Genomic DNA, 26,255 nt, shown 5'->3' on the forward strand with positions numbered 1-26,255 from the left:
TTAATAGGAGGGTCAGGAATTAAAAGTTATGGCTGGTTTTCTTCAGGTTTTTTTTTTTCTTTAATTAGACATATGTATTGACAGGATAAAGGAGTTACTATTCCGTGAAGGTGCTAATTTGAAGTGATTGCTTCCCTATTCTACAGGGTTACCAGTTATCTGGGGAAGTACATTATCACAGACACACATTTTCAGTCATTTCCCATTCTGTTTGATTGCACTATAAATCTGGGAGTTTTTAGGCTAAATGCTTTTTCAACTTTCCTTAAATCCCTGACTGCAAATCAATTAATTGGTGATCACTTAGCGATACTATGAATAGTTTCAAATGTTTCAAAACTAGGGGTGCAAACTCCTTTGAACCAGAGCTCGTTCTTTTTGTGGGGTTTTTTTTGTATATCATTGTATTCAGACTCTTGTCTTCCCTTCTAAGAAGGGTCTGTTATGTCTTAAGTGTGATAAAATACAGTTTCTCAGGAACTTGCCTAATGAAACTTAAATACAAGAAACTAAGTATCCCAGTTTCTCCTAATGAAATGAAGCTTCGACTTAAATGTAGTTTATAAACTTTCAAGTATTTTTGTTTTAAGTATACAGAATTATTACATACATCTTGCATATGTATGATTTCTTTGCTATAAACAAATTCTAATCCTGGAGCACTAAAACCCAATTCTGGTGCAATTTGGTAGTTTTAATGAATATAACCAAGGAGAATCTAAAACTCTGCTTTGAGTGAATTAAACAAATAAAACCATTACATTTAAAACATATTTTTATAAGGGGCAAAAATTATAAAACCTGTACAGTGTATCAAGTATAAGCAAAAATAACTTGCTTGATTTTTGGTGTAGCTAAAGTTATGAACAAAGTATCAAATAGCCTTAAAAGTGTTGGGCAGGGGTGGGAAGGATAAGGAGAGTAATTAAATTTTTCCTTTCCCCCCCCGCCCCACTCCTCTCCCTCAGGATGCTTTAACACCCGAAGACGAATGTTTCATCAGAAGCACTAATGGCTGTTGGCATGCCTTGGATAAGGTGGTGACCGCTGGATGTCATTTGTTTCTGTTCACTGTGGAGAGACAAAATTGACTCCACTTGGAGTTGAGAGCAAAAGCAGAACAGACCTCTCAAGATGACTGATCCTATGATGGATTTTTTTGATGATGCCAATCTTTTTAGTGAGACCTTAGAAGGTTTGTCAGATGATGCCTTTGTTCAACCTGGACCTGTTTCACTTGTTGATGAATTGAATTTGGGTGCAGAATTTGAACCTTTGCACATAGACTCACTGAACCATGTGCAAGATGCTCAAAATCAACAAAAGATGAGTGAGTTTGATCAGCTGAATCAGTATGATTCACTGAAGCTTCACTCAGTAAATCAGTCTTTTAATAGCTCAGCTGACAATGTCTTATCCCCACACTCTCAATTCAATTGTTCACCAGTTCATCCGCAAAACCAGTCCAATGGGATGTTTCCAGATGTGGCTGATGGTAGTCCTATGTGGGGTCATCAAACTGCCACAACTGTTTCAAATCAAAATGGGTCCCCTTTTCACCAAGGACATTCTCAGTCTATGCAGCAAAACAAAAGCTTTGTAGCACACCATGACTTTGCCTTATTTCAGGCTAATGAACCACAGCATCAGTGTGCCTCCCTACGGCCACAGCAGAGCAGGAACAACACAGGGCAGGATGCTCTGAGTCAGCCAAAAGACTTCATGGAAGTTAACGTGTCTACTTCCCTCAGAGTCAGTGTCAACCACCCACCTTCAGTTTCTAATCCATCGACTTCACAGCAGCCTCTGTCTGTTCAACAGTTTTCTCAAACTGCAAGTACTTCTATACATTTTTGTGGGAATCAAGAAGGAAATTTTGATGGACAGTCCCCAACTATTACTCCATGTTCGGTCAGTAATAGTCAGCAATTTTCATCTCCGTATTCCTACTCAAATAATCACATTTCTCCTACCAGCCTCCTTCAGCCTACAACAGCTCTTTCTACTAGCCAGCAGACACACTCTATCTCTGACTTCACTGGAAGCGATGCCTTTACATCTCAAACAGGGACCAAGCAAGAAGCAACTGAGCACATGTTGAATCCTAACACAGCCTTGAATTCAAGTACTTTTCAAATGTTGCATTCTGCGCATCCTCAGGGCAACTTTAGTAGTTCGAAACTCTCTCCTGTGAATATGAATTTTCCAGCTTCTACTGGTTCTGCTTCTCAGATAAGCCATTTCACTGACTCTATTGAAAGCAATGGTTTTACATCTTTAGATGACAACTTACTTCATCAAGTGGAGACTCACAATGAACCATTCACAGGACTTGACCCAGATGACCTCTTGCAGGAAGACCTTCTGCCACAGTTCGATGACTCTGCGTTTGTTCAGGATAGCACAAGCCATGTTTTAGAGCATGACCTAGAACACCACATAACCCCACAGCAAGTGACATCGTCATCCGAACTCGTTCGGCCACCGTCTCAAACTCAGATCCATCCTTGGCATTCTTCAGTTTCTAATCAGCACCTGCAAGGCAGAAGTCGTGCAACCTTACAAGGACAGGTATGTAGGGATTTTGGGAGTGGGGGTTTGAATTATTTGATTTGGTTGATGGGGTGAAATGAATAATAGTGACTGGTGTTTGAGTCAAAGCATGATAACTGAAGTCTCCGAGTTGTTATTTGACCCTGAAGAAGTCTAGTTTAGGAGGAAGAAACCTAACCAGTTGATGCAGACATTGCTTTCTCCTGTTGTTTTCCTATCACTGCAAAAAGCAAGACTACATGATCTTATTCAGATAAAATGGTGTTGCTCCTTCTGCTGCTTGTACTTGTGAAGTACAACAGAGAAAATTTACTGGTTTATGATTTTGATGTTAATATAATGGCTTATTGTCTTGAAAATTAGAGAAACATGCTTTTAATACCTTTGGTAAGGTTTGTATGGCTGATTTTCTCCAAGAATTGTGGTGATTATGTTGTTGCTCTTCCTTTGCTTTGTGTCTTTGTGCTCATGCTCATTGCCTAAAAATACACACGTATTTTTCTTGATTTTCATGTGTTCAGTTATAATAGAAAACATATAAAATGCTATGTCTATGTCGGATTTTGTTATTTTTGGCTAAATCAAAAAATTCAACAGTTGTTTTAGTATAATGTGCCCATCTACTGCAAGTATTTGAGTCCTCCATGAGAAGGACAATATAGCATAAAAATGGTTAGCTATTTTTCAATCTGTGCGTTTCAAAACAGATGCAACTCTGAGATCAAACAGAATTTACAGGAGACAGGTTTAAAAAGGTTTTAGTAACTGTTACTTCTGTATTCTTGCTACCAATATTCTCTACACCTGAGAATATAGAATGTTGTCTTTCTGAAAAAAAAAAAAAAATGGGGAAGGCCCAAGGACCTTAACTACTGACTTGTGCTTCTCTTAGTTTGTAGGACACAGGCCTGTGAAGGAGACAATGTAGCAGTTTTCCTTCCCCCCCATTAATTTTAGATCATTAGTGTAGAGATAACGGCTTAACAGGCTTAATCTTTGGTCTTGGTTCAGTAGATTGCTTCTCCATTACAACTTCTGCTTATGTTTATGGAGCGTGTAATTGTCAATTCCTACCAGTGAAACTTTTTCTGTAAACTGTGGTGTGATGTTAATGGAACACAGGTATCCAGCAGTGCGGTTCAGATGAGCTTGATTAACGGAATGATGCAGGAGATGCAATCTGTTGGTTTTGATAAACATTTCCTTTCTCCTTCCCTGCCTAAAGAAACAAAAGAGGGTGCACCCAAGTAGCACCCTCTTGTCAGGGATCCCGGTAAGCTGAAGACAGAGGCTCCAGCAGCTCGCAGGGGAAGGAGATCCTGTCAGACTGTGTGTGTGCAGTCCTCAGTCCTGTCCTGGGAGCAGTGCCCCATTCCCTGCCAGGGGCTGGGAACAGAGGTGTGGGGGCTCTTGGCCTCCCTGAGCATACTTGGGATGAAGGGTGAAGAGGAAATGGATTCCAGGAAAACTTGGGGCTGGTGAGAAACTCAGGGATTAGTATCATTTTTGAGGAGCATGTGGGATATAAGCTAGGCAATGAAAAGCGGGTCTAATACAACTTTCTAGTGCTGGGACTTTTGTGTTGTATTTGTCAGAACCTTTCCAGACTTGCTTCGATCTCACTGACATCAGTTTTAGCATTTTGCTTTGTATCAAGGAATAGAGGGAAAGTTCTGAGATCTGTGGAGAGCCTTTAAAGTTTAGGGGTTTGGTTTTGTTTTTATCATGGTGTGAAAACAAAGCAACTTTGCAGTATTTGAAATTTTAATGTTTTTCCTCTTTGAAATGAAACAGCCAGAAACCAGATAGTTATAAAACTGCTTGGGTTGGTTTTTATTATTTTGGGATATGCAATAAATTGTATAAATTGGATTCTGACCTTGAGTTTATCTGGTCAGACAGATGTTTAATGTCTCCTTCAAAAACTGGTTGTGAACTGGTAGCTGTCAAACTGTTGAGGAATGTACAGAAGCAAACAATGTAGAAGCCTTTTTAAATCAGTGGAGTATGTAGTATGAATAGAAATGGAAAAGTATGGCAATTACTGAAGTGTTTCAGATCTTTCCTTTGACTGACTACTATTCTGAGAAGGGCTTTGGTTGTAGCTCTCACTTCTATTCTTTGATCTCTTTTTAGAATTTCAAGTTCAATATGAGTTAGTTCTGTTAGAGCTTTTTACAAATGTGTGCAGTTTAACCAGGGAGGAAAAAGATGGGGTAAAGGGAGAAGGAATTTTGATCTTCCTAAAACTGGTTTGCTTTAGGTAAGAGTCAGTTGGAAAGGGATTTTGACAAGTTTCATATGTAGCAGTTAAGTGAACTTTTAATTTTTTAACAAGACAGTATTTCACACTGACTTTAATTCATATTGAGGAAACAGTTACTAGTGAATTTAGTTGTTGGTTTTTTTTTTCAACACTTTCAGTTTGATAATAGTTGATGTTTTCTCAGAAAAAATAACTTTATTTTATGAAATAGTTAATGAACTGTAGAAATTGGAACAGACCCAATATTAGACAACCAAAGATCTTTAACTGTAGTTAGACTGAGGTTATTTAAATTAAGGAAGAACATTAAATACTTGTTTCAGTATTTGAGAGCAAGCATACTCATAACATTTTTACTTGTATGGTTATTCTTTTGATGAAATTAATTTAAAAATTAATATAATCTGTTTGGTATAATAATACTGCAGAATTAAAAATACTGTCTTATAGTGCTAATATGCTTTCTGCTGTAATTAGATCAGAATTATAAATAAATTGCACCCTTAATTTTACATCATGCATTTTTCATCAGAGTTAGTTTGAGAGCATAAAGTAAAGTGGAGAAATGCTGAAGACTCCTGTAGCCTTAGCTTTGGCTAATACAAGACTTCTGTTCTTTTAACTCCACTTAAAACTGGTTTGAGTTTGCTAAGGCTAAATAATCTATTTGCTTCTCAGAAGGATAAAAAAGGCTTCAACATTGTTTTACATCTTTAGAAGAAAAAGGAAGTTGAAAAGATAATATGAAGTATAAACTGTTGGAAAAATAATGTGAAATATAAACTTTTGTAAAGATAATCTTAAGTATAAACTGTCCTTAGAAGATTACAGCTGTCTTGCTGTGTATGCAATGTCTTCTGGCTGCACACATGAAAGCAGAGGAATTGAGATTAAAAATAATACAAAAATGAAAAATATACTGATGAAAAATAATATTTCATTAATAATATGAAGTGCTATAGGATGAGGTGATTGTCTTAATTCTTAAATTATGTAATTTTTTTTTTTCCTTTTTGTGACTAAAAGTTTGGTACCTTACCAGGCAATTCAGTGTATTCAGGAATTTATGTAAAGACTGACTTGAAACATGCAAGTGCTCTTATGCCTGCAAGCCTGTGCTGTCCTACCACTCATTTTATAGAAATAGATGACACAAATTTTTTTGAAAGAATTTGTCTTGTCCCTGTTGAAAGTTTGGCAAAGTCTGGAACTCATAGATGATTGCTCAGGTGGTGTTGTACCCCAGGACATCTGTATATATCAGAGTGGCATAACCTCAGATATGAGGTTATCATCAGAGAGGGAATTAATTCTCACCACATCCAGATCCACATCCAGATTTATGTGCTACTGAGATGTCCTGAATTGTCACAGGAACATAAATCCTGTATCACAGTGAGGCAGCAGAATTCCCAGCACCTACTAAGTTTATCATCCATGCTGAAGTATTGAAAACAATCCTTTCACTGATAACCTTTATGCAATATTTTGCAGGGTTTTTGCTTTATTTCTGTGATTTGAGAAAATCCTGCACAAACAGGTGGGATTGACCATGGCAAAGCTGTGTCAAATGCCCAGAGTTAATGAGAAGAGTAGGGCAGCATCTCTGAGCCCAAGTAATGCAGCTCCTGGAATGAAGCTCTAAATTACAGCTGTATATAATATAATATTTTCATTATTAATCTATGGCTTTTTGCCAATAACCTATTAATCATGTAAAGAGCAGTGTTTTGATAGCTTTATTTATAGTTGAATGTGTATGAAGCACTTGCTTTTGTATATATGTTTTATATAAACCTTTTATACAGTTTTTTTTTTTTATTTGCAAATTGCATAGGTTGGGGAAGAAGTACATGTTTGTGAGATAACTTTGTAACACATTTATTGATGAGTATAATTTTTATTTTCTCCATTTTAATTTCCTCTGTTGGCTTTCAAAATAGAACTGTGTAGTAAGGGAAAGACAAAAATTTCTGGGCTTTTCAGAACACTGAAAATGTGCCAGAATATCTCTTCTATAGTTTTAAATGCTTTATGAGTTTCTTCGTAGTTTCTGTTGAGTGGAATTACTTTTTTTTTCATAATTTTTTAGATCTTTGTGCTATCCTGAATGCTTTTCTTAAACCTTTCCTTAGAAGGTCTGTCTCAACCTTCATCACTTATCAAATAATTAGGATGTCCAATTCTTTGTGTATGTTTCCTCTTTAAAATTAAACACTTGCTGTTTTAATGATTGTCATAATATAATAATATTTTTTTTCCTGAGGTAATTGCACACTTCTTAAATAACTACTATTATTGTCTCTGAAATGTGCCAAAAGAGACGCATTTTTGTAAAAAGCAGTTAACAGATGGCATGCATAGGAAGAAAGCTTCTGGCTGGGTCAAATTGCAGGAATAAAATAGCAAGGTGAGACTAGTTGATAGAAATAAATTAATTCTTTTTTTAAATGATAATGCAGGGTAAGTGTGGTTGAATAATCTAAATAACTGTTTGGAAATAGGTGTCTTGTTAACATTGAAAAAATGAAAAGCAATTCATTAATGTGAGAGTACTGATATAATTGTGCAGTCTTAGTGTCCAGAAGAAGTGGTACCTAATAACATAGAAAAGAGAAAACAAAATCCATGTTAAATTGTCTTTTAAAGACAGCAGTGCATTCTATCGGCTGTTCAAGTTGTAGTTCAATATATGCCTAAACTATAATAAATTATCAGGAAAAAACAATTTTAAAAAATCTCCTATTGTTTCATTTTGTCTTGTGTTAATGCAACATTTGGGCTATGAACTGCACGGGGAAACTCCTTCAGGTACAGAAAAACTTGGCACTTTTTTTGTCAAGGGTGTTTTTCCAGAATACAGGTTCCTGGTTTAGTTCTCTCAGTGGCACAGGATCAGGTTCCCTAGCACAGTGGAGGGGAGCTTGTCAATGCACACAAGGGGCACAAACTGAAACTCAGGAGCTTCCATCTAAATATGAGGAACAACTGATTGACTGTGAGGGTGGCAGAGCTCTGGAACAGGCTGCCCAGAGAGCTCCTGAAGTCTCCTTCTGCTCCAGAACTGTCTGGACATCCTTTGTAGCCTGTCCTAGGGGGCTGAACTACATGATCCCCCGAGGTTCCTTCCAACCTCAGCCATTCTGGGATTCTGTGACAGAGGGAGGAGTGGGAAGCATTATTTTCTGCAGTGCAGGCAAAAGAATTGTGTGTGAGCTTGCAGCATTGAATGCAAAGAGTGCAAGTGGACTCGTTGTGGGACTGTCCATTGGCTCCAGTAACCACTAACCTGCTTTAACTAACACTGTTATCTAGACTCTGCATTTCTGAGTGGCTAAGAACATACCGTTGCCTGTAAAACTTCCAGAGCAGCATTTTATCTTGAGACATTTTATAGAAAATCAACACTTTATGAAGTGTTAGTGAAGTGTTATTACTGAAAGAGCAGCAGAACTTGTAAAGATGTTAACCAGTAGTGTGGTTTTGAAGCCAGATAATCTGATACATTTGGAATTCATATGGCTTTTCTTCAGATGTCTGTGTTTTGTGCACTCAGGTTTTGCAATTTCTTTTAGCTATTATGTTATTTCTAAATATATAGACAGATCAAAATAATTTTCAACACTTTGTTTCCCAAACAGCCTCCCACATCTGGAGAGGTATTGTTTTCTTTGTTTATTATCAGGTTAGAAAAAAATTGCTGAATTTCCTGGTTACAAAGATTTCTAAGAGAGTGTTTATTATCAGGTGCTGAGTGGATTGAATTTGGGAACTCTTAAGGCTAATAAATATAAATTAGTGGGATTCTTAGGATGATGAGACCGAGAATTCTAATGCTGATTTCAGTAAGCATGATAAATGAAGCTAGGAATGTAGCTTTAGGCTAGAAAAGATGACAAGTCTTACATTTTTGAAAGCCCTGTAATTTGTAGCAGAGATTGATTTTTCTTTCATAAATGTGGCAGGTTTTCTTTTGTGTGGATTATTTGGCTTGTATTTGTACTTGAGTATTTTGTTCCCTTGCTATCTTACTGTGAAGGCAAGCATTTTAATTTATATCTCCTGAAATTTTTCCCATCTTTTACATACTGCCTGCTCAGTAGTTAGCCCGTATTTGAAAATAATTTCAATGTTAGTAGCATATCATATATATGTACATAATGCTGCTGAGCAGCATGTTGAATTGCAAGCCAGAATTAGTTTCATCGATTAATATGATAATTAGTTTCATAGATTATCTTTTAAGAGATACTCATGACCTCACAACTGAGTTTTAGTTTATATCTTGGAAAGAAAAGATAAGTTAGCTTTAAAGAAGCCATTGCAAATATTGTGGTTATGAGATTTTTGTGTCTTTTCTTAGCATTTAAAACCTTTTAACACAATAGTCCTACCGATAGGTCTTTAAAATAATCTCAAGTAATCTTTAAAGGAATTGTTTCACTGTACCTTATTTTTTTTAATGAGCACCCCAATACAGAGATTTCTTTAATAGTAAGAAAGTTGTTTGTAAAAATAGTTTGTTTTTAAGCAAACTCACAAGAAAAGCATAGCTCTTGTGCCTTTTGAGACTTGCAGCATGCTATGGCTTCCAGTACCTGTTTGTATTCCTCAGTAGGATAAGAAGATGCAGTACCTGTGCATTGGTTTTTATCTTTAAAGTCATTGCAGCAGTTGTCCATGAGGCCTAGGTATGGCTCAGCCTGATGTGTAAACTTTGTTGTAGCAGGAACTTTGGTCCTTAAAACTCTTAAAAGCAGAAACCAGCTGTTAGGGAATCCAAGCTATCACAGCAAAGGCAGGTAAATTATTTAAAGAACATCTGAGTGACAAAATCAGACGTGTCTTACTGTCTTTGAGTTCAGTAAGAACAATTTTTAAAATAGATTAGGCAAATTTATTTTGATGTGCCTGTATTGTAGCTCCTATTTATATCATCCTTTGGAGGATTCTTTGACGTGCAATCATGTAGTGTTTGAAATCTGATCAACTCCAAACACCACACAAGAGATGTGTTTTCTGAGTTAATGTGCTTTAATTGCAAATGTGTTCAGGCTTTGAGTGATTTTGGATTTTCAGAAATGTTGACCCAGCCTTGCTTGTTGTGGACACAGGTACAGAGGGGCTCCTGCTCATGACAGTGCTTGGGGATGCCCTTGGCAGCACACTGCAGTCTCTAGCCAGGCTGTCACTCTGATCTGTGCTGGTGACAGCTTCTGCTGACTTCAGCTCTGTTAAAGATAAGAATTTCTCTTTTCTTAGCCTTTACAGTGAGTCTAGTCCTGCCACTTTTGCTAGTAGCCAGACTCAGTTGAGGTTAGACACATAACCATAGCAGTAACTTTTCAAAACCTGTCTTGCAACATTTTTTTTTTGAACAATTTTTTTCTGTTTGATCCTTACCAAAAGTTATTTTATGGTTATTACTGTGACACTCTTGGATGCTATGTTCTTTCTCTAGAAAAGTTATATATATTTATTTTGGGGAAAAAATAGTTTGATTTTCTTGCTTTTTGGGTTTCATTTGCCTGAAATCAAACTGTTGTTCTCCAGTAGTATCCTCTTACTTTGGACTTCTTATTCTTGAACCATCACCCTTTTTGATAAATTCCTTTTCTTTAGGCGTCTTGTTTTATTCCTTAACTAGGGGGAAGCATTTTGTTCATGAATATTTAATTGAGAAAACCAGATTCAAGGGAAGTAGTTTCATTAGGTTAGCATATATGCTAAAGGACTGTTTTGAACTGAAAGATTCTGGCATAAAATCTGCTAAAGTAGTTCATTGAAGCTGAAACAAAAAATATGTAAGTTGTTTTGAATTGAAGTGGAAGAAATATGCTACGTCTTTGATTTAAATGGAAATATGCTATTAAGTTAGTACTGATATTAGTGACTCCCCAGCTGTTGATGTTAAAAATAATTTTCCCAATTTCTGTCATATGTTTTAGTGTTAAGTGCTGGGTTTAATGTGAAGTGCTGTGTTTTTTTAATCTCACTGAAATGACAAGGGCTGACAACATTTTGGATATTCTGTAAGGTATCCAAAATACTGAGTAATACTACCAAAAAAAAGCCATGTTCAAAGATTAAGTAAACTTTTAAACTTAACTGCTTCTAGGGAATAAAATTATTGTACAGAGAGATGTTACATGCTAGCCTTTCTGAATATGCAATCTGTTTGGATTTAAAGATCTTTCATGATTGGTATTTCCCTCTTAATCAAATGATACCTATTTTTCACATCTGTCATCTTTCAACAATACTTCATTGTTTTGCTGCAAACAAGCACTGAAAATGCATACTTTAAAAACAGGAAAAAGTTAAAAAGAAGTCTGGCAATATTATCATAGGATCATTTCCTGGGGCCTGACCAAGACAGTGATCCATTGCGGCACGTTTTTCCAGTAGCCTTTATACTTTGAATAAGCTGGTTCACTTACCTTCTAATTTAATTGGTTTTTACCACTACACTCAATGTATTATAAAATGTGAGCAGAATTCGGTAAATTATGTTGTTGGAGCATGCTGTGGAAGAAAAGCTACCTCTGTGTTTTGTCCAATGTGTGGTTGTTTTTCGACCAAGCCTGACTTCCTTTTCTGTAGGTTTTTGCAGAAGTGAGGCACTGAAACAAAAGGTGGGCAGCTTCCTGCTGGTTCTGAAGAGTTCTTGCTCACTTGCCCTTCCTTTCATCCCTTCAGCAGGTTCAGTGAGTCCTCCAAGCAGCAGAAGAGTACCAAGAATAGACCATGAAGGGTTGTGCAGTTTACAGCCCTTCACACCTGGAATGTCTTCTCAATCTGGGCTGATAACAAATTGAGACAGAATGGAAGAACTGGGGGATAGTGGAAGGAAATACTGACAGCAGTAAACTTCCTAAATATGAAAGTGGGTTTTATATCAATCATAAAAACCTGTTTTTCCAAGGTCACTTCCATGAGAGTTCTAGAGGGAGCACTGTAACTGAAATTTTGACAAGACCCTGTGACCATTAAGGTGCTGTTGTTTTTTCTTGCTCAGAGATGGATGCTGTGCTGGTTTTTAGTGTGATTGGGACACATGTGTTGAGGCTACCTTGGATTTTGGGACTAAGGGGAAAGAAAGCTCTTAATGTAATGTTCTTTTTAAAGGTAGTTTGGGTGGGATTTTGTCTTCTGGTCTTCTCTGGTTGGTAAGAAAAAAAAAACATGAGAAAATAACTTTCTCAGTGGCACACAAAAGTGATGGTCATATAGAACATGGGTGGGTAGGTGACAACTTTTAAAAATTCAGTTTAATTTTGAGTTTGTTGCAATTTTGTTTTTTGTTCTGAAGACTTCTGCAGTCACATCTTCATTATTTTTACCTTTAAATAATCATTTAAAGGGATTTTGTCACCTTAAATTACAGCAGTTTCAACTAATGTTATGTTTTCCAGGAGTTTAAAAGGCCATTAAAAAAAAAAACAAACTGAAGCCATTAAAAAAAAACTTTTCCAATAGTAAAATCAGGCATATGTATGTGCCTGTGTTCCAGAAGGAACAAATTCTTATCTGTACTGTCCAAGAATGTGTTGATGTTAGATTTCAGTGGATCAATATCTTTTAGAGCTTTACCTAGGGATTTTGAACCCTAATGACTACTTTTTTAAAATCAGAAATATCTGTTTGATTTTTCTTGTCTGTAACTATTTGAAGTATTTTACAGATTTATTTCCAGATGCCCACATAAGACTTGTTTCAAACAGTGAACTGAAACCTGAATTGCCTTTTTATAGAGTAGAGAGTTTAGTCATCCTTGTTGTTTAAGGAGTCAAGTAATTGCAAAATTTTAAGGTTACGATTAGGCAAGAATGCAAGAAAGAGAGAGAAGTTTTTTTGCTGGACCATTTTGGCCTTTAGTTTAAAGAAGAAAATTTTTAAGTAGAGGTAGGGGTATGGCATGACTGTGAATTTGGTCTGAGTCTAGTAACTCAATGATGCATCCAGCAGGTGCCTTGGATATAATAATATTTTTTTCATAGAGAGGAGCTCATAGTTTTCTCATGGTAAGTGTAGTGATACTGCCATGGTACACCACAAGGTGTGCCCTGCATCAGCCTCAGATCAGTGTAAATTCTGGGTGTTCTGGTTCTGCATGTGAGAAAGAGCTTGGAGTTTTGCTGAGGCAGTGGCTTGTGTTGGCATTGTCTGCTATTTTCCAAATAGCTCTTATATTACAGACTGGAACCCAAGAGAAGTGGGTACATGATGGGCACAGAACACAAAGCCACTGAAAACTGAAACACATTAAATGCAGCAGCTTGGCAGAGCAGGCGGGATGAAATTCTCAATTTCTTTCATTTCCTGGCAATTTAGCATGCTCCATTACATAGTTCCTCCTTTAAGAGTTCCCGTGCAAATTATACACAGTTTTCATACCACTACTAAATATTCAGAAAAAGCTTCTAACTATAGCTGGCACTAAGCCCCAGAATACTTTCTTCAAACAATCTCTTCCAAATGGAAGCAAAATGTGTGCTGCAGACTCATCCTGTAACTTCCCATGCTGCCTCTGCTGCACACCCAGCTTAGCAGCTGCTTCCATGGACATGTCTCGATCTTCCCCCCATGAATGATAAGGCAGGTCACTGGTTAAGAAGCTGCTGCTAATGACAACTGTGGTATCATCATTTTACTAGTGGCAAAACATGATTAATGATACTATTACTGGGTTCTGTAGCACTGAGATGTGAAAGAACACACTAGGTAGAGGAGTTGACGTGCCAACAGGTGCATGTTTCATCTTAGAAACATGACTAGTTTAAGTTGCTGATCCCCCCCATTAGTGTTTTCATTTCCACAGAAATTTAAAATTTGGTTATAAGCATGATGCTAAATGCTTTGTGAGGCATAAACCACATTCACATTCCCAAATCACAGATGTATGTTCTGAAGTGACTGTTACACAGATAAAAATTGTTGTCCAGCCACTGTGAATTGTTAGCCATTCACTTACCAACATTGTAGATATCTTACCAACATTGTAGATAACAAGTATGAAAGATGAACAAGACAGACTCTCACCTGGTATCTTTTGGGTTTTTTTTTTTAATTTATCTGTACATGTCTATTTTAATTTGGGTTAGGTTTTGTAAATGTGTGTCGGGAAATTCAATACCCACTAAACACTGAGACATTCATTAGCAGTTACAACAAGCTAGAAAAAGAAAGAAGCATATTATCAGCATATTGAAAGAACCACAATTTGGAATACTTCATTGGCTCTCTTAGTAGTTCCATATATGTATCAAAGAGAGTGTAAAAATTATAGAACCCCACAGATCTTCATTTGCCAGTGCTTTTGGCTTTGTGAAGCAGATGGTGTGGGGCAACTGTTGAACAAAAGAATAAAAAGCAGTTCAGGAGGAACTCTAAAGGGACTTGTCTCTGGAGAAAAGAAACTCTGTTGCATATTTAGGTGATCTTCCCATTAGTTGTGCAGAAGAAGCCCTGAAAATCTAATTTCAGTTTACTGTCTAAAGAAAATTACATATTTTGCTGGGATTGCCATGCAGCAAAAATGTCTTTCTGCATACATGTGGGGTGACACACATGGATATTGTAGGTAATCTTCTACAGAGAGACTCTGTAAAGGTTGTGAGGTTTTGGGTTTTTTTAATAGATAAATTTTTGATTATAAGTCCACCATTAAAAGTCACTAGAGGACTTATTTTTGCAGACTGTTCTAGAAGAAAGAATTTAAGAGTGCTAGTATGGAATTCAGATGTCACTGAGTTGATTAAATGCTTTGGGGGTTTTTTAAAGTTGCATTCCTAAATACAATTTTATAATTCAAATGATGAATGGATATACCTTTAAGATTTTTCACTGTAGTGAGTTAAAAGCAACTGCAGTTTTCAAATTTTCATGTGATTATGATGTGAAAAAATGAGAAGCTAATTTGGACAAAGTCCCCAAACTATTCATTATTGTAAGTCATGCAATTTATTTATCTGTACTATGGTTCTGATATTAATACTGTTTTGGTGACTTGACATGCACAAAGAGATGCCTTGTTTTAGTAATAAACATGAACAAAAGTGATGTAGTAATGCATGAAGATCAAGTTTCCAGGTGGCCAATTTTAGCTGCTTTTAGTGCAGTTGATGTCAAGGTCATCTTGATTTCCTGAGGACCTGATAAGATTGTCAAGAACTTGTTAGGCTCTCAAGGAAGCCAATACCTGGTCTGAGCACTGTCCTCCAGGTGTGTACTGCTACCAGCAGGAGAGAAACAATCACTCAAGGCATGTAAACTTAGCTTTCTGTTGTTAGACTCCTTAGGGTCATAATTTAGCTCTTAGTGCTCTTAGCTCATAATTTAGCTCTTAGGTAGCTAATCTAAGTGGTCGGTAGATCCACAAATGAAAAACATTATTTCAAATAAAGTGCTTTCTATAATTCAGTCACAAATGTGTGACTTGTTAAAATTTCAGAGAAAAGCATTGGCAGTTCCTAGAATATATCAAGAATGGGTGCGACTTTAGGGAGATACTTAGTCTGAAAGGTTTTGTGCACACACAGAATTGAAAGTAATGTTACTCTATTTTGAAGGGCCATACCTACTGTAGGAAAGGCATTCTTACAATGGAAGCCATGTTTTCCTACTGGAACAGATAAGGCAGGATTTGGGAGCGTTTTCTAGGAGGTAGAAGTAGTTTCTGTGTTAAACTTGCCTTCTCCTTGGGTTTCCTCTATAGTGATATACAGAGGATGTGAAGGAAATTGTGGAGGAAATGAAATTTGGTTTTTGCTTTAGAGGAGAAAAACCTGATGTCTGTAAGTGTTGAGGATGGTAGTTTGTCCTTGCTGTGGGGAAGGCTGCTATGCCGGTGAAGGTCTTCAAATGCATGTCCTGAGCAACCACAACAAAATGCTGGAGGGAATGTCTTTCTATGAAAAGCCTACTCAGCAGAGTACTGTGGGCTATTGGAAAGATGCTGTCATGATTCTGCTTCTCGATACTGCCTAGTAATTTGATTGCTTTTACATTGTTTAACTAAGAAATCCGTCAGATATGTGTAGGGTACCTTCTACTCCTGTGAGACAGCGTGTCAAATTCACTTGAATAGTGTCAAAAAGATGCTCCCCTGGCTGTGGATCAGGGCATGTGTAGGGAATTCTACAGCTGTTGTCTGATCTGCTCCCTGAGTATTTTTCGGGGCCAGCTCTGCGGTGTGAGCACCACCAGGGCCCATACCTGCTGCTGTTGCTAATGGCTTTTGCAGGCAGCAGCAGTAGTGTGAATTTGAGGTGATTCCTGCCAATTTCCCTGCTGCCCAGAGGATTGTGTGGAGCAGCAGGGAACTGACAGGAGGCTTGTTTCCTGCACTCGGCTGCTTCTTGGCAAAGCCATTAGCAGCAGCAGATACCCTGGAGCTCCCTCTGTGCAGACTAAAAAGACAACATTGCATTGCTTTGCATTCGTTCATATTTGGATGATTATCTTTGCAATCGTGAAAAGTACAAACTGATTTTTCCCAATAAAATCTTCAGGTTTTGAATATGTATGGCCTCAGGGTTTTCCTTTCCACCTTCACCTATATGTTTGTCAGTTAAAATTTTCTTATTCTAGATGGAATAGGTTTGTAAGCCATTGGTGAGAAGATATATTCCTTAAGGATGTTTTATCTGTGCTCCGTCTCACTGAGGGGGAAGGGTATTTTCAGCTTGCAAAAGGCTTTGCCTTGTTTTTGTAGATGCTCGAGAACCTTTGAAATGGTTTGCATTGCACATGTTAATTTACAATTGTTCAATCATTTTATAGCTGTGCATGTTTTCAAATCATGAAATATTGGTAGAATAAAAGAGCTCTGCGGATTAAATGGCTTTTGTTGCTAAGTACACACAGATCCTGTCCTCTGTAGTGCAAGCATGTTTCACATTCTAATCTCAAAGCACTTGTGTTGCTTTCCAGTTTTGGTTTTTGTGACAATGGTGACTTTCTTGATGAAGGTTTCGTTACAGATTTATTTGGTTTAGAATGGCTGGCTGGTGCCTTCCTGTATCTTCATGAATGTCATTTCCATATGGTTAGGAATGTCATAGCAAAATTTTAGAAAGACTATGGTCTGGGATTTCTAATAAATAGCCTAACATTTATGCAGTGCAGGAGACAGAACTCGGAAGGGATAGTACAGAGCAAGATGCAGAGGGATTATAACATAGAGGAGCCTCATCCAGCATACTCACAGTTCTACAGTAAGTGTTGTTGAGGAATAAATTGGGAAGCAGCTTTGAGCTCTCAGAAACTGCAGCAAAGAAACTTTATTTTAAAATAATAAAATATCTAGAAAGAGACTGTAAAAGGATTCACGAAAAAGTCACCATTTCTGGATTACCTACTTAATTATTAAGCATTTTATGTTTGTTTGTTTCTGGCCCAGGAATGTTCAAGAACCGATCAATGTAACAGTACTGGCTTTAGTAGCACTTGGCTTTTAGAACTAAAATTATACCCAGGGTACATTAGGAATATTTTTTTTGTTTAGCTGATCTCAAAATGTAAAATAGTAGATTAGTTACCATTCTTACTAAGATATGAAATAATCACCCTAAATGAGAAATCCCTATAATTTATTACAGTTATTAATTTCTGCATTATTAAGCATAATGTAGAAACATCTTTGCTAGAGTTCTCAAAAGTAAAATTAAAATGTGGTAATTGTCCTTGTGATGCTGCTGCATATTTACAGAAATATCATTAAATTTAAGTGGTATTGTTAAGAAAATAATCAATTTAAAGTATTGGTGGCACTAGTATTTCTATTGGACAAGGAACTTAATTTTGAAATTAATCTTAAATAGAAGTGAAATGACCTTTTAGAGTAATGACTAATCTTAACAGTCTCAAAATCTTTGCTATATTTTAAATTTTCTATGGAAAAACATATATCTTGCAAAATGAAGGTATATATATATATATTGAGAAAAACAGAAATCAACTCCTCATCTTTCTTCATTCTTCTTGAGTGAGCTTGTGAGAATCAAGGGTATTGCTAGGATGAAGCTATGCTGTCAAAAGCTCTTCTTTTGAAATAATCTTGCAAAAAACCCCAATCTTCTTTCTGGTTTTATTTGCTACGTTCACAAGACGTTATTTTAAAACTTGTCTGATTTTTTTTAAATAGCACTTTAACCCAACCTGGGAATGAAGAGACGCTTACCAGAGCGCCGTGTCCCGAGGAGGTCTCCACCGCAGGGTCCCGCAGGTCTGGGCAGAGGCAGAGCGATAAAACCGAGCAGTTCTTCCATTTTCTGTAGGAAGCAGGGAAGCCTGGCAGCAAATGATTTATAGTCACTGTTATCATCGTGTAGTAATGAAGTAAATGCAAGAAAAATAATTTTAAAAAAATCAAAAAGTGTATTGGAGAGCAGAATCAGTTGGTGAGGCCGGAGGCTGGGGTTCGGCCGCTGTCCCCCCGTGCCCTCCCCCGGGCTGGAGCCGCAGGGCTGCGGTGCAGCGAGGTGCAGCCCAGCACAGCGCCCGGTTCCCACGGTTTTCCGAGGGAGCGAGCCGCCGCTGTGGGCGGCGCTGCGGGCGGGGAGCGCGAAGGGTTAAAGCCGGTCCCCGCGGGGGTTAAACGTGGAGCCTAATGGAATAATGACGGGTAGCACCATCTGCTGGCCTAGTTCCGCGGGGAGCGGGTCTAACCAGCGCTAATATTGGCGCTGATGCCTTTTGATGCTTTGTGCGTTTCTTTCCGCGCTTTGTTGGGATCCGGCGGTCCGCGCACGGCGGGGCCGGGCCGGGCCGGGGGCGGCGGGTGCGCGCCGGGCAGGGCGCGGGGATGCTGCTGAAGCGAGCGGGCGCTCGGCGAGGGCTGTGCGCGGCCCGGCTGCCGCTCGCTAAATAGGCCATTTAGCAATCTTCTCCCCATGCTTTCCTCCTGAGCACTGCCGGGGGTGCTCGAAAAGCGGAGGGCAAGTCTTTGTCTGACGCCAAAAATGTCTTCAGTGAAGAGGCCAAGAGGAAGGGTAAGTGAGAGCCTGAATGAGTGGGAGGAGGAGGGGTTCTTTGGGCTAAAAGGCTAATGGGATTGAATAACCTTCCTTATTACTGGCTGCTGCTGCGGGAGCCGCATCGCCATCTTGAGCAGTTCCCGAGCTGGGTCCGGCTGTTTGTTCCAGCCCCGGGGCTTTAAGGTGGCATCGGGAGCGGCCCCGTCCCTGCCTCCCGCCCCCGCCGCCCATGAGGCACCTATAGAACATGTATCCCGGGAAGTGCGCGGGGTTTGGCCAGAAAATGGGTTTGGAAATTCCTGCTGGCTTTCCTTCCTGCTCTAGGCAGAGGCGCGTTTACGGGTGAGAACGTAACATAACTGTTATCTGCTGGGGTTTTGTGTTTGAATAGGAAATTCTTTCCATTCCTCAAAGGGGGAGGGGAGGAAAGCAAAAACATGTCTTCTGGCTGGCTGCAGGAGAAGCTCATCAGCCCCGTAAACAATTCTGCGTCCATGAAAGGGTCATTAAAATCCCGAAGATAAAAACAAGTTACGTCTTTTATCCAAGGCGTATGTTGATTTAAAAAAAAAGAAACGCTGCTTTCTGATTCGTTTATGGATAGAGAGCTGTGTAATTTTAGTTTTGGTTTTATCTTTTGTCTGCTTTTTAATCTTGGTGTTGTTCGAGCATCTGTTGTGTTCATCACCGAGTTAGTTCTGTATTTCATTCGTCTGCTTTAAGGGAACTGTGGTCCTGGTATCCTAGCTAAGGCAAAACACTGATGCTGTTACCTTTGGGAGCTCTTTGCTTTTTCGTATTTTACTAGAGGTGTTGGACATGTGTGTCAATTGTATGGCAATGCTGCAAAGGTTAAGGATTGCTTTCTTCAATTACAGAGGTGGAGAGATGGCTGAGAGAATTTCTGAAGGATAATTTTTACTGACTTTGAGTACTTGGATTGGTTGTTTTAAAACCAACAATTGATGTAGTTATCTTGAAACCCACGCCATTCTGTGGTATAAATGGAATTCCTCATTTTTTGTGTCCACATAAGTCTCTGGCAATTACATTTTTTAAAAAAGTATATCCCTATCAAAAATGTTTGCACTTTTTCTTTTTTTTTTTTTTAAATAAGGGCATTTAATTTACTTTTTGTTTCTTGCTACAGCCTCCTTCCAAGAAAACTGATGGTTCAGGATCCTATACTAAGTTGCAGAATACCCAGGTGAGGGGAATGTCTGAAAAGAAGCAGAAGAAAAAAACAGACTCGGAAAGTAAACAAGAGAAAGCGAATCGCATAATATCTGAAGCAATTGCAAAGGCAAAAGAGAGAGGAGAGAGAAACATTCCACGAGTAATGAGCCCTGAAAACTTCCCCAGTGTTTCAGCTGAAGGAAAAGAGGAAAAGAAGGGTAGAAAAGTTAAATCCAAACCAAAGGATAAGGAGACCAAAAAGCCGAAAACTGGTTCCTCATCCAAAATTAAAGAGAAAACAAAAATTGGGTAAGTAGATTAAAACATTGTCTTCAGACTGTGAATTGTTGATTAAAATGGAAACTGCTTACTGATAATAAAATGTTCTCCTCTGCTGCCTACACAAAATTCTTCCTGATTAAGTCCATGTGTGGACTCTCTCATTCAGGAACAAGAATGCTCTGTTTTCTCTTTAGATAAAATCACTGTAGGAGTGTCCTTTTGAAAGGAATATTTTAATGCAGATTCTAAAATATTTTGTACTTTGAAGCGTAGACCGAAATATCTTTTCTCTAGTTTTGTAATCTAGTCTGACTCCAAACTGAGTTTTTCTGGATTATAAACGCTGTCTTTATCAGTTTTGGCATGTAGTTTCAGTACAGCGTGCTTGATAAACTTCAGAGGGAGAAATTAGAAGTTTAATGAACTTGTAAGCAAGAGAATATTCTTACAGATATCACATCTGTATCAAAAGTAAAGCACATACTGGAAAGATTAAATTCTAAGAACTTTGTAGTCTTCTTTTATATCAGTTTAATCTGCCCTCTTAAATATTTTGCAGACTCAGCTGGGTCAAGCTGGGTGGATACCTTGGGGTGAGGAACTTTTGGAGTGCTCCAGAGGTTTCAGGAACTGGCTCATCTTGGGACTCCAGGGCTATTCTATGTTGCCAGTTTACTTTTAAAGGAGAGTGTGTGATTTCCAATATTGAGTACATCAGTTAGAACTTGAAATAGAAATCTTAGTTACACTCTGATTTTTAGTTTCTTTAATCCATGCTCTTTTTGCAGTAGCAGAAATATTAACTGGCACATCTCTGAAGTTTAAATGTCTCATATCCATATATATTTTTTAATGTATGGAGCAGAAATGAATGTTCTTTTAAGCAGCCTATATCTCTGCATTTTCTTTTTTTCTTGTAGAGATCAGTGCTTTTTTCTTACATGTTTGAAGTAAACAATTTTGAGTAGTTATCCTGCAGTATGAAGGTTACTGCTCTATACCCAACTTCATTCTTAACGTGAAATTTCATGGTGTTAATTTCTTTCTGTTCTGTTTATGTGTGGGCATATGATGCTGCTTGTAAGCATCAAGTAGTGCTTCCTTTTCTTTTTTTTCTCCATCTAGTTTAAGGTGGGATTTCAGATGTGTACTTTTGTGAGGTTGATTTCACTTCCATGTTTCTGAATTTATTCATGTTCTTTAACAAACATTTTGTGTGTCTGTCTAACCAGAAAACTTACATCGTTGTTCTGGTAGTGTCAGTTCCATGAAACCTTGTGGTTTGTCCTGAGTGTGCTTTTTATTCATTATTTTGGGTAATTGACAAAACCTGCCAAAATAACGTGATTATGATATACTACATAGTTGCTATTATATTTTTACTGTTTTTAAATGAAAAAGAAAAGTAAACTGTTACCTACAGTTTATGATTCTGCACTCAGTTTTGTCTTGGTGAAATGCTTTGCTGTGCACATCACTTAGGATCAGTTTTCAGGATTTCATCAGACTGCATCAGTTGAGAAAGGGACATTTCTCAAACTGTGTTTTTAACTAAGGTGTTTGTTTGATGCAAAGTACATGCAAGCTGGTAGAGGCACTCCCGTTTAGTTATTTTCAATGTTTCATTATTTTGCATTGAGCTGTGAAGGTTTGTCTCCCCGTTATTTACAGTTTAACCAGCTAATGCCCCAATAGCACTCTGCTAACTTCATCATGCTGCCAGGTATTGCTTTCTTAAGAAAAATACATTCCTAAAGATGGAGCAGTCAGGTCCTGGTGAGAACCTGTGAAGAGCCTTCTAGAACCACATAACACAGATTCCTGTTCATATTCACAGAATTCCATTTTATTTAGATGGGCAGCAACAAATAGAATGCTTTGAGACATCAAGATACTTCATTTTTATACCCAAACAGATTCATGTGTTGTGTTGAATTAACACTATTGTATATTATTGATATAAATATATAAAATAATAACTGCTTAGCAAGGAATACACCAGGGATTTTGCAGAGCAGCAATTGCAATAAGGCCTTGATTTTTTAAAAGAATAATCTTACCAAACCCTGCTTTCTATGCAAATGTAACTGCTGATATTATAGCAGAATAATTGCTACAAAATCACTATACTTGTCTTTTCAACCATGGTTAAAAAAAAAAAAATGTGATTAATAAATTTAGTTTTATTCAGTGAAAACCAAAATTAAAGAAGAAGGTGTTTAGAAGACTAATCAGCTCTTGTAAAGGTTTTGTCCTATCTTCTGTTCTTAAAAAATATTTCTTAATTAATCTAAGCATATCTTTGGAATTATTAAGTCAAAATAGAATTGGTTTTTTTAAGTGTGTGGGTTGCTCCATTGATTTTTTTCATTACCTTAAAATAAACTTTGACTGAATCTTGGGAGAAAATTTTACTACGCTAAAATATACCTGTAAAAGACAAGTGTTTTGTTGGGCAGGAAGGGAAGGGAGGATCTCAGTTCAATGAAAATGGTTTTTTTCTTTGGATGGAAAGATTTTTGAGATCTGTTTAAAATGGGATAAAAAGAATTAAAATTATTTTTCAATCAATAATGAGAAGAACTTTTAATATATAACTATGTATACATATTTTATATATGGCTTTCCTTGAATTTAATCAGAAAACAAAACCTGAAGTCCCCTTATGTTTTAAAAATATTAGTAAACAATTTCCAGCTGTTAGAAGCTATTATGAATTATTTTTTCTGCAAGCCAGTATAGTTGTGAGTGAAGCCTTAAAGCCAGTAAAGGTTTACAATAAAAAAAAAAGATTAGTATATCTTTTTAATAGTGGTGGAGGATTTGTTTGGGTGCATCTGCTGTTCCATTTTAAAAGGAGTTCTACTGTGATATGTGTATCCCAGCTGAATACATTTCTCTTCAGTCAGGGTTTTGTATAGCAAACTCATTTAACTTCCAGGAGCTGTTAAATCTGTTGTTTCAGTTTGGATTTGGAATGTCAGAGCAGTGCAGGAGGTGATGCAGAGTTGGGTGTGTTTGAGAAGATCTGAAGTCACGTGTATGTTTTGGGTGACGCCTGTTTCATTTTTTGCAGGCCAACACAGCTGAGCTATCTAAAACAGTAATAAATATATTGATTTTTTTTTTCTTTTTTTTTTTTTTTGTTTTTTTTTTCTTCTGAGAAATGTTTGAGAAACAGTTTTGATCTGGTCTTTCATATCTCTGCTTGCAACAAACACAGCCTGTTCAATACAGGCACAGTTGTACACTCTGTAGTCCAGCACTCAAACAGCAAATTCTTATTTAGATTGTGGTCATAGACTTTGACCTCTTACAGGCTTTATTCTGTGTAGCAAGTTCTGTGTTGCTCTGGAGGAGGATTTTCAGAGTTACAGTTGAACTGTAGGGCTGGAGCACTAATTGCTGCACAGACCTTGACAAAATTGCCTTGTAGCCATCAGTTTAAAAAAAAAAAAAGTGCTTTAAATTGTAATACAAATACAGTTTTTACTGAAATTGAGTGGCCCTCATCTGGGATCAAGATGAGTTTTAACTACTCTGTCTAGATTTAGGGCCAGGATGATCTTTCAAGAGTTCCTGTTTTTTGCTCCTCTGGCAATCAGTTTGTGTTTGGTGGCTTCATATTAACTGATTATATTTTCCTTAGTGATTCTCTGAGATCTACATGTACAGGAAAAATTTATAGCACAATTCATTCTAATTTACCATTGCTAGTTAAAAATTGCTAGCAGTTACTTTTTGGAAGGCTGTAGTTTCTTTCTAAGGATGAGGGTTAAGGTTTTATTTCTCAGAGCTGTGAAGACAGAAATAATGCGTATTAATTTCAGTCAGGTCTATTAGAATTGGATTCTGTGGTTAGCAAAGTTTCTGTGCCATAAGTATTGGTAAAGATACATGACTAAATTATATTATTACCAAGAATGTTGTAAGGGTATGACAGAAGTTTTTAGAAGAATGGTAATATTAAATATACTATATGTACAAAGTTAACTAATTTGCTTTGTGCATTGATTACTAATTAAATTAATTCTTCCAAATTTGCTTTACTATTACTCTGCAGACAGCAGAATCACTTTTCATATCCTGGCTATTTACCAAGGTGTGTTGACATTTAGGAATCTATTTAAACCTTTTCATATTTTTGCATGGAACTTGTTTCCATTTATAAGCTTTTTCTAATTGATTCTACTTCTTCCATCTAAGGTGATGCATATTTAATCTAAAAAGTCTACTTCTTACCACTTGATGTGAAGAATTATGAATTTGTGAACATTCTCTTGTTCAAAAAAGTAGATTGGCATTTAGGTTTTATAGCTCTCAACGTATTCCCACCTACTCAAACATAAAATTAAATATCACAGCCCTGATGAAAAGCAACAGCTCTGCACTGGTGATGTAAAGGACAATATCAGTCAAATACATTTAGGTAATTTTTTTTCTTAATCACTGCATAGTTTAAATAAATAAGTCTCCCAAATTCTAAGAACTCAATTTACAAATGCTTGAGTCAGAGTGGTAGTCCTTCAGTTCAAAACTGCTGCCAGAAATGGCTGTATTATTTCATGTGTTAAAAGAGCACTGGTGGATTTTGTTCATTAATCCTTGAATTATGTAGCAATGAATCCAGCAAGTGGGATGTGATCCTGTGCACTGCCGAAATGAGTAACTGTCCTTGTTGCCTTGTACCTCGAAGTAGGTCTCACAAATTCTGTTTACAAGCAGTTTTAGAGCCCAGCACCGTGACAGGTAATCTTTGCTTGTTGATCCGATAGTGTTAAGGTGGTTTGAAACCCTTATCAACTCAGGCAGCAGCTCGGGAGAGGAGGTGGTTCTCTGTCACAGCGATGCTGTGGTGAGTGTGCTGCCTCCAGCTCGGATCTCCCGGGAGGCTGCTGCCACTTGGCTTCCTGCTCCCTGCCAGTGAAGTGCTGGGGAGCAGGTCTGTGCTCAGAAAGGAGGGGGTGCTCGCTGCATCTTTGACTTCTGTTAGACCTATCTTGTGTCCTGGTTAAAATAGCAATAAATTCAAGGTTTGGTCATCCTTCTGGGATGTTATTTTGTTTGTTATTTGGCATTAACGTTTCAATGGAGTGTGAGCTTGAACTGACCAGTGGTTCCAGAAAGACTATTAGGAGTGTTTAAAAATCTGTGCCCAGTCCACAAGTTATTAATTTGAAATACAACTGGAGAAGGAGTCAGTGGCTAATATTACTGTGTTAGCATTGTTTAGTAAACATACGGGAAAAGGGTAAGAGAAAATGGTTTTATACCAGCAAATTAACTCTCATTCAAGAGGATACAGTATCTTGTCAAGGAAACATCTACTTTATATTTTTAGCAAAGTTGCTAGTGATAAAGAATTGCTAATACTGTTGATAATGTAGGAGTTTTATTGTTAGTAATTTAAAGTGCTTTGGCTACAAATTATAATATCTGAGAGGTGACTTTGGACACTAATAATTAGTTACTTGGTCTTTTCTGTTGGGAAAATTGAAGTAGAATTATGTATTAAAGGCTAGCTGTACTTCCTATTCCTGACATGCCTAATACGTAATTTGCTGGCTTTTTCTTTCTGTCGTCTTTAGTATTTCCTTTTTCATTCTTTGGAAGGCTTCGGAAAGTGTTTATCACTTTAAAGCTGTTCAGAGTACTGACAGTGTTTCCATCATGTTCCCTGCTAGGAAGCAGAAGGGGAATGGAGAACATTCTCACTAGTTTTCATTTATAAGAAAGAAGTTGCAGTGCTCTTCAAATAGTGCTTATTGGTAGCTTTAAAGCATGGTAGGAGTCCTGTGCTAAGGATCAAAAGTAATACTGGCTCATGAGACATCTTCTTTTTAAACCTTTTTTGTGGTGTAAGTTTCTCAACATCTTTAGTTTGTAATTTAGAAGAGGAAAGTATGTAATGAAGAAATCTACAATGTCTAATTGTTGAAATATTTATAGATGTTACATAAGATAAATATAAAAGACAAGAGAAAGTGAAATTGGAGTCT

At 37.4% G+C, this 26,255-nt stretch overlaps 1 protein-coding gene across 12 annotated transcripts in view; it reads left to right on the plus strand.

Moving 5' to 3' along the window:
* The window catches only part of CHD9 (chromodomain helicase DNA binding protein 9), an 86,140-nt gene that overhangs the window by 14,272 nt on the left and 45,613 nt on the right, over nt 1-26,255 (plus strand). For 10 of the 12 annotated variants that reach the window (XR_014957892.1, XM_021555025.3, XM_021555034.3 and 7 more), the window contains 2 exons: nt 969-2,571; nt 19,949-20,283. Coding sequence is in view for 11 of the 12 variants with exons in the window: in XM_021555025.3 (XP_021410700.3) it covers nt 1,135-2,571; nt 19,949-20,283 (1,772 nt within the window). In the remaining variant the exon portion in view is untranslated. Of the gene's footprint in view, nt 1-968; nt 2,572-18,410; nt 18,814-18,904; nt 19,141-19,948; nt 20,284-26,255 lie in introns of those variants that run through there. The other 2 variants (XM_021555035.4, XM_021555036.4) reach the window with 2 other exon arrangements.

This window comes from Lonchura striata, chromosome 11 (assembly GCF_050655825.1).
Source record: "Lonchura striata isolate lonStrDom1 chromosome 11, ASM5065582v1, whole genome shotgun sequence".
Lineage (NCBI taxonomy): Eukaryota > Metazoa > Chordata > Aves > Passeriformes > Estrildidae > Lonchura > Lonchura striata.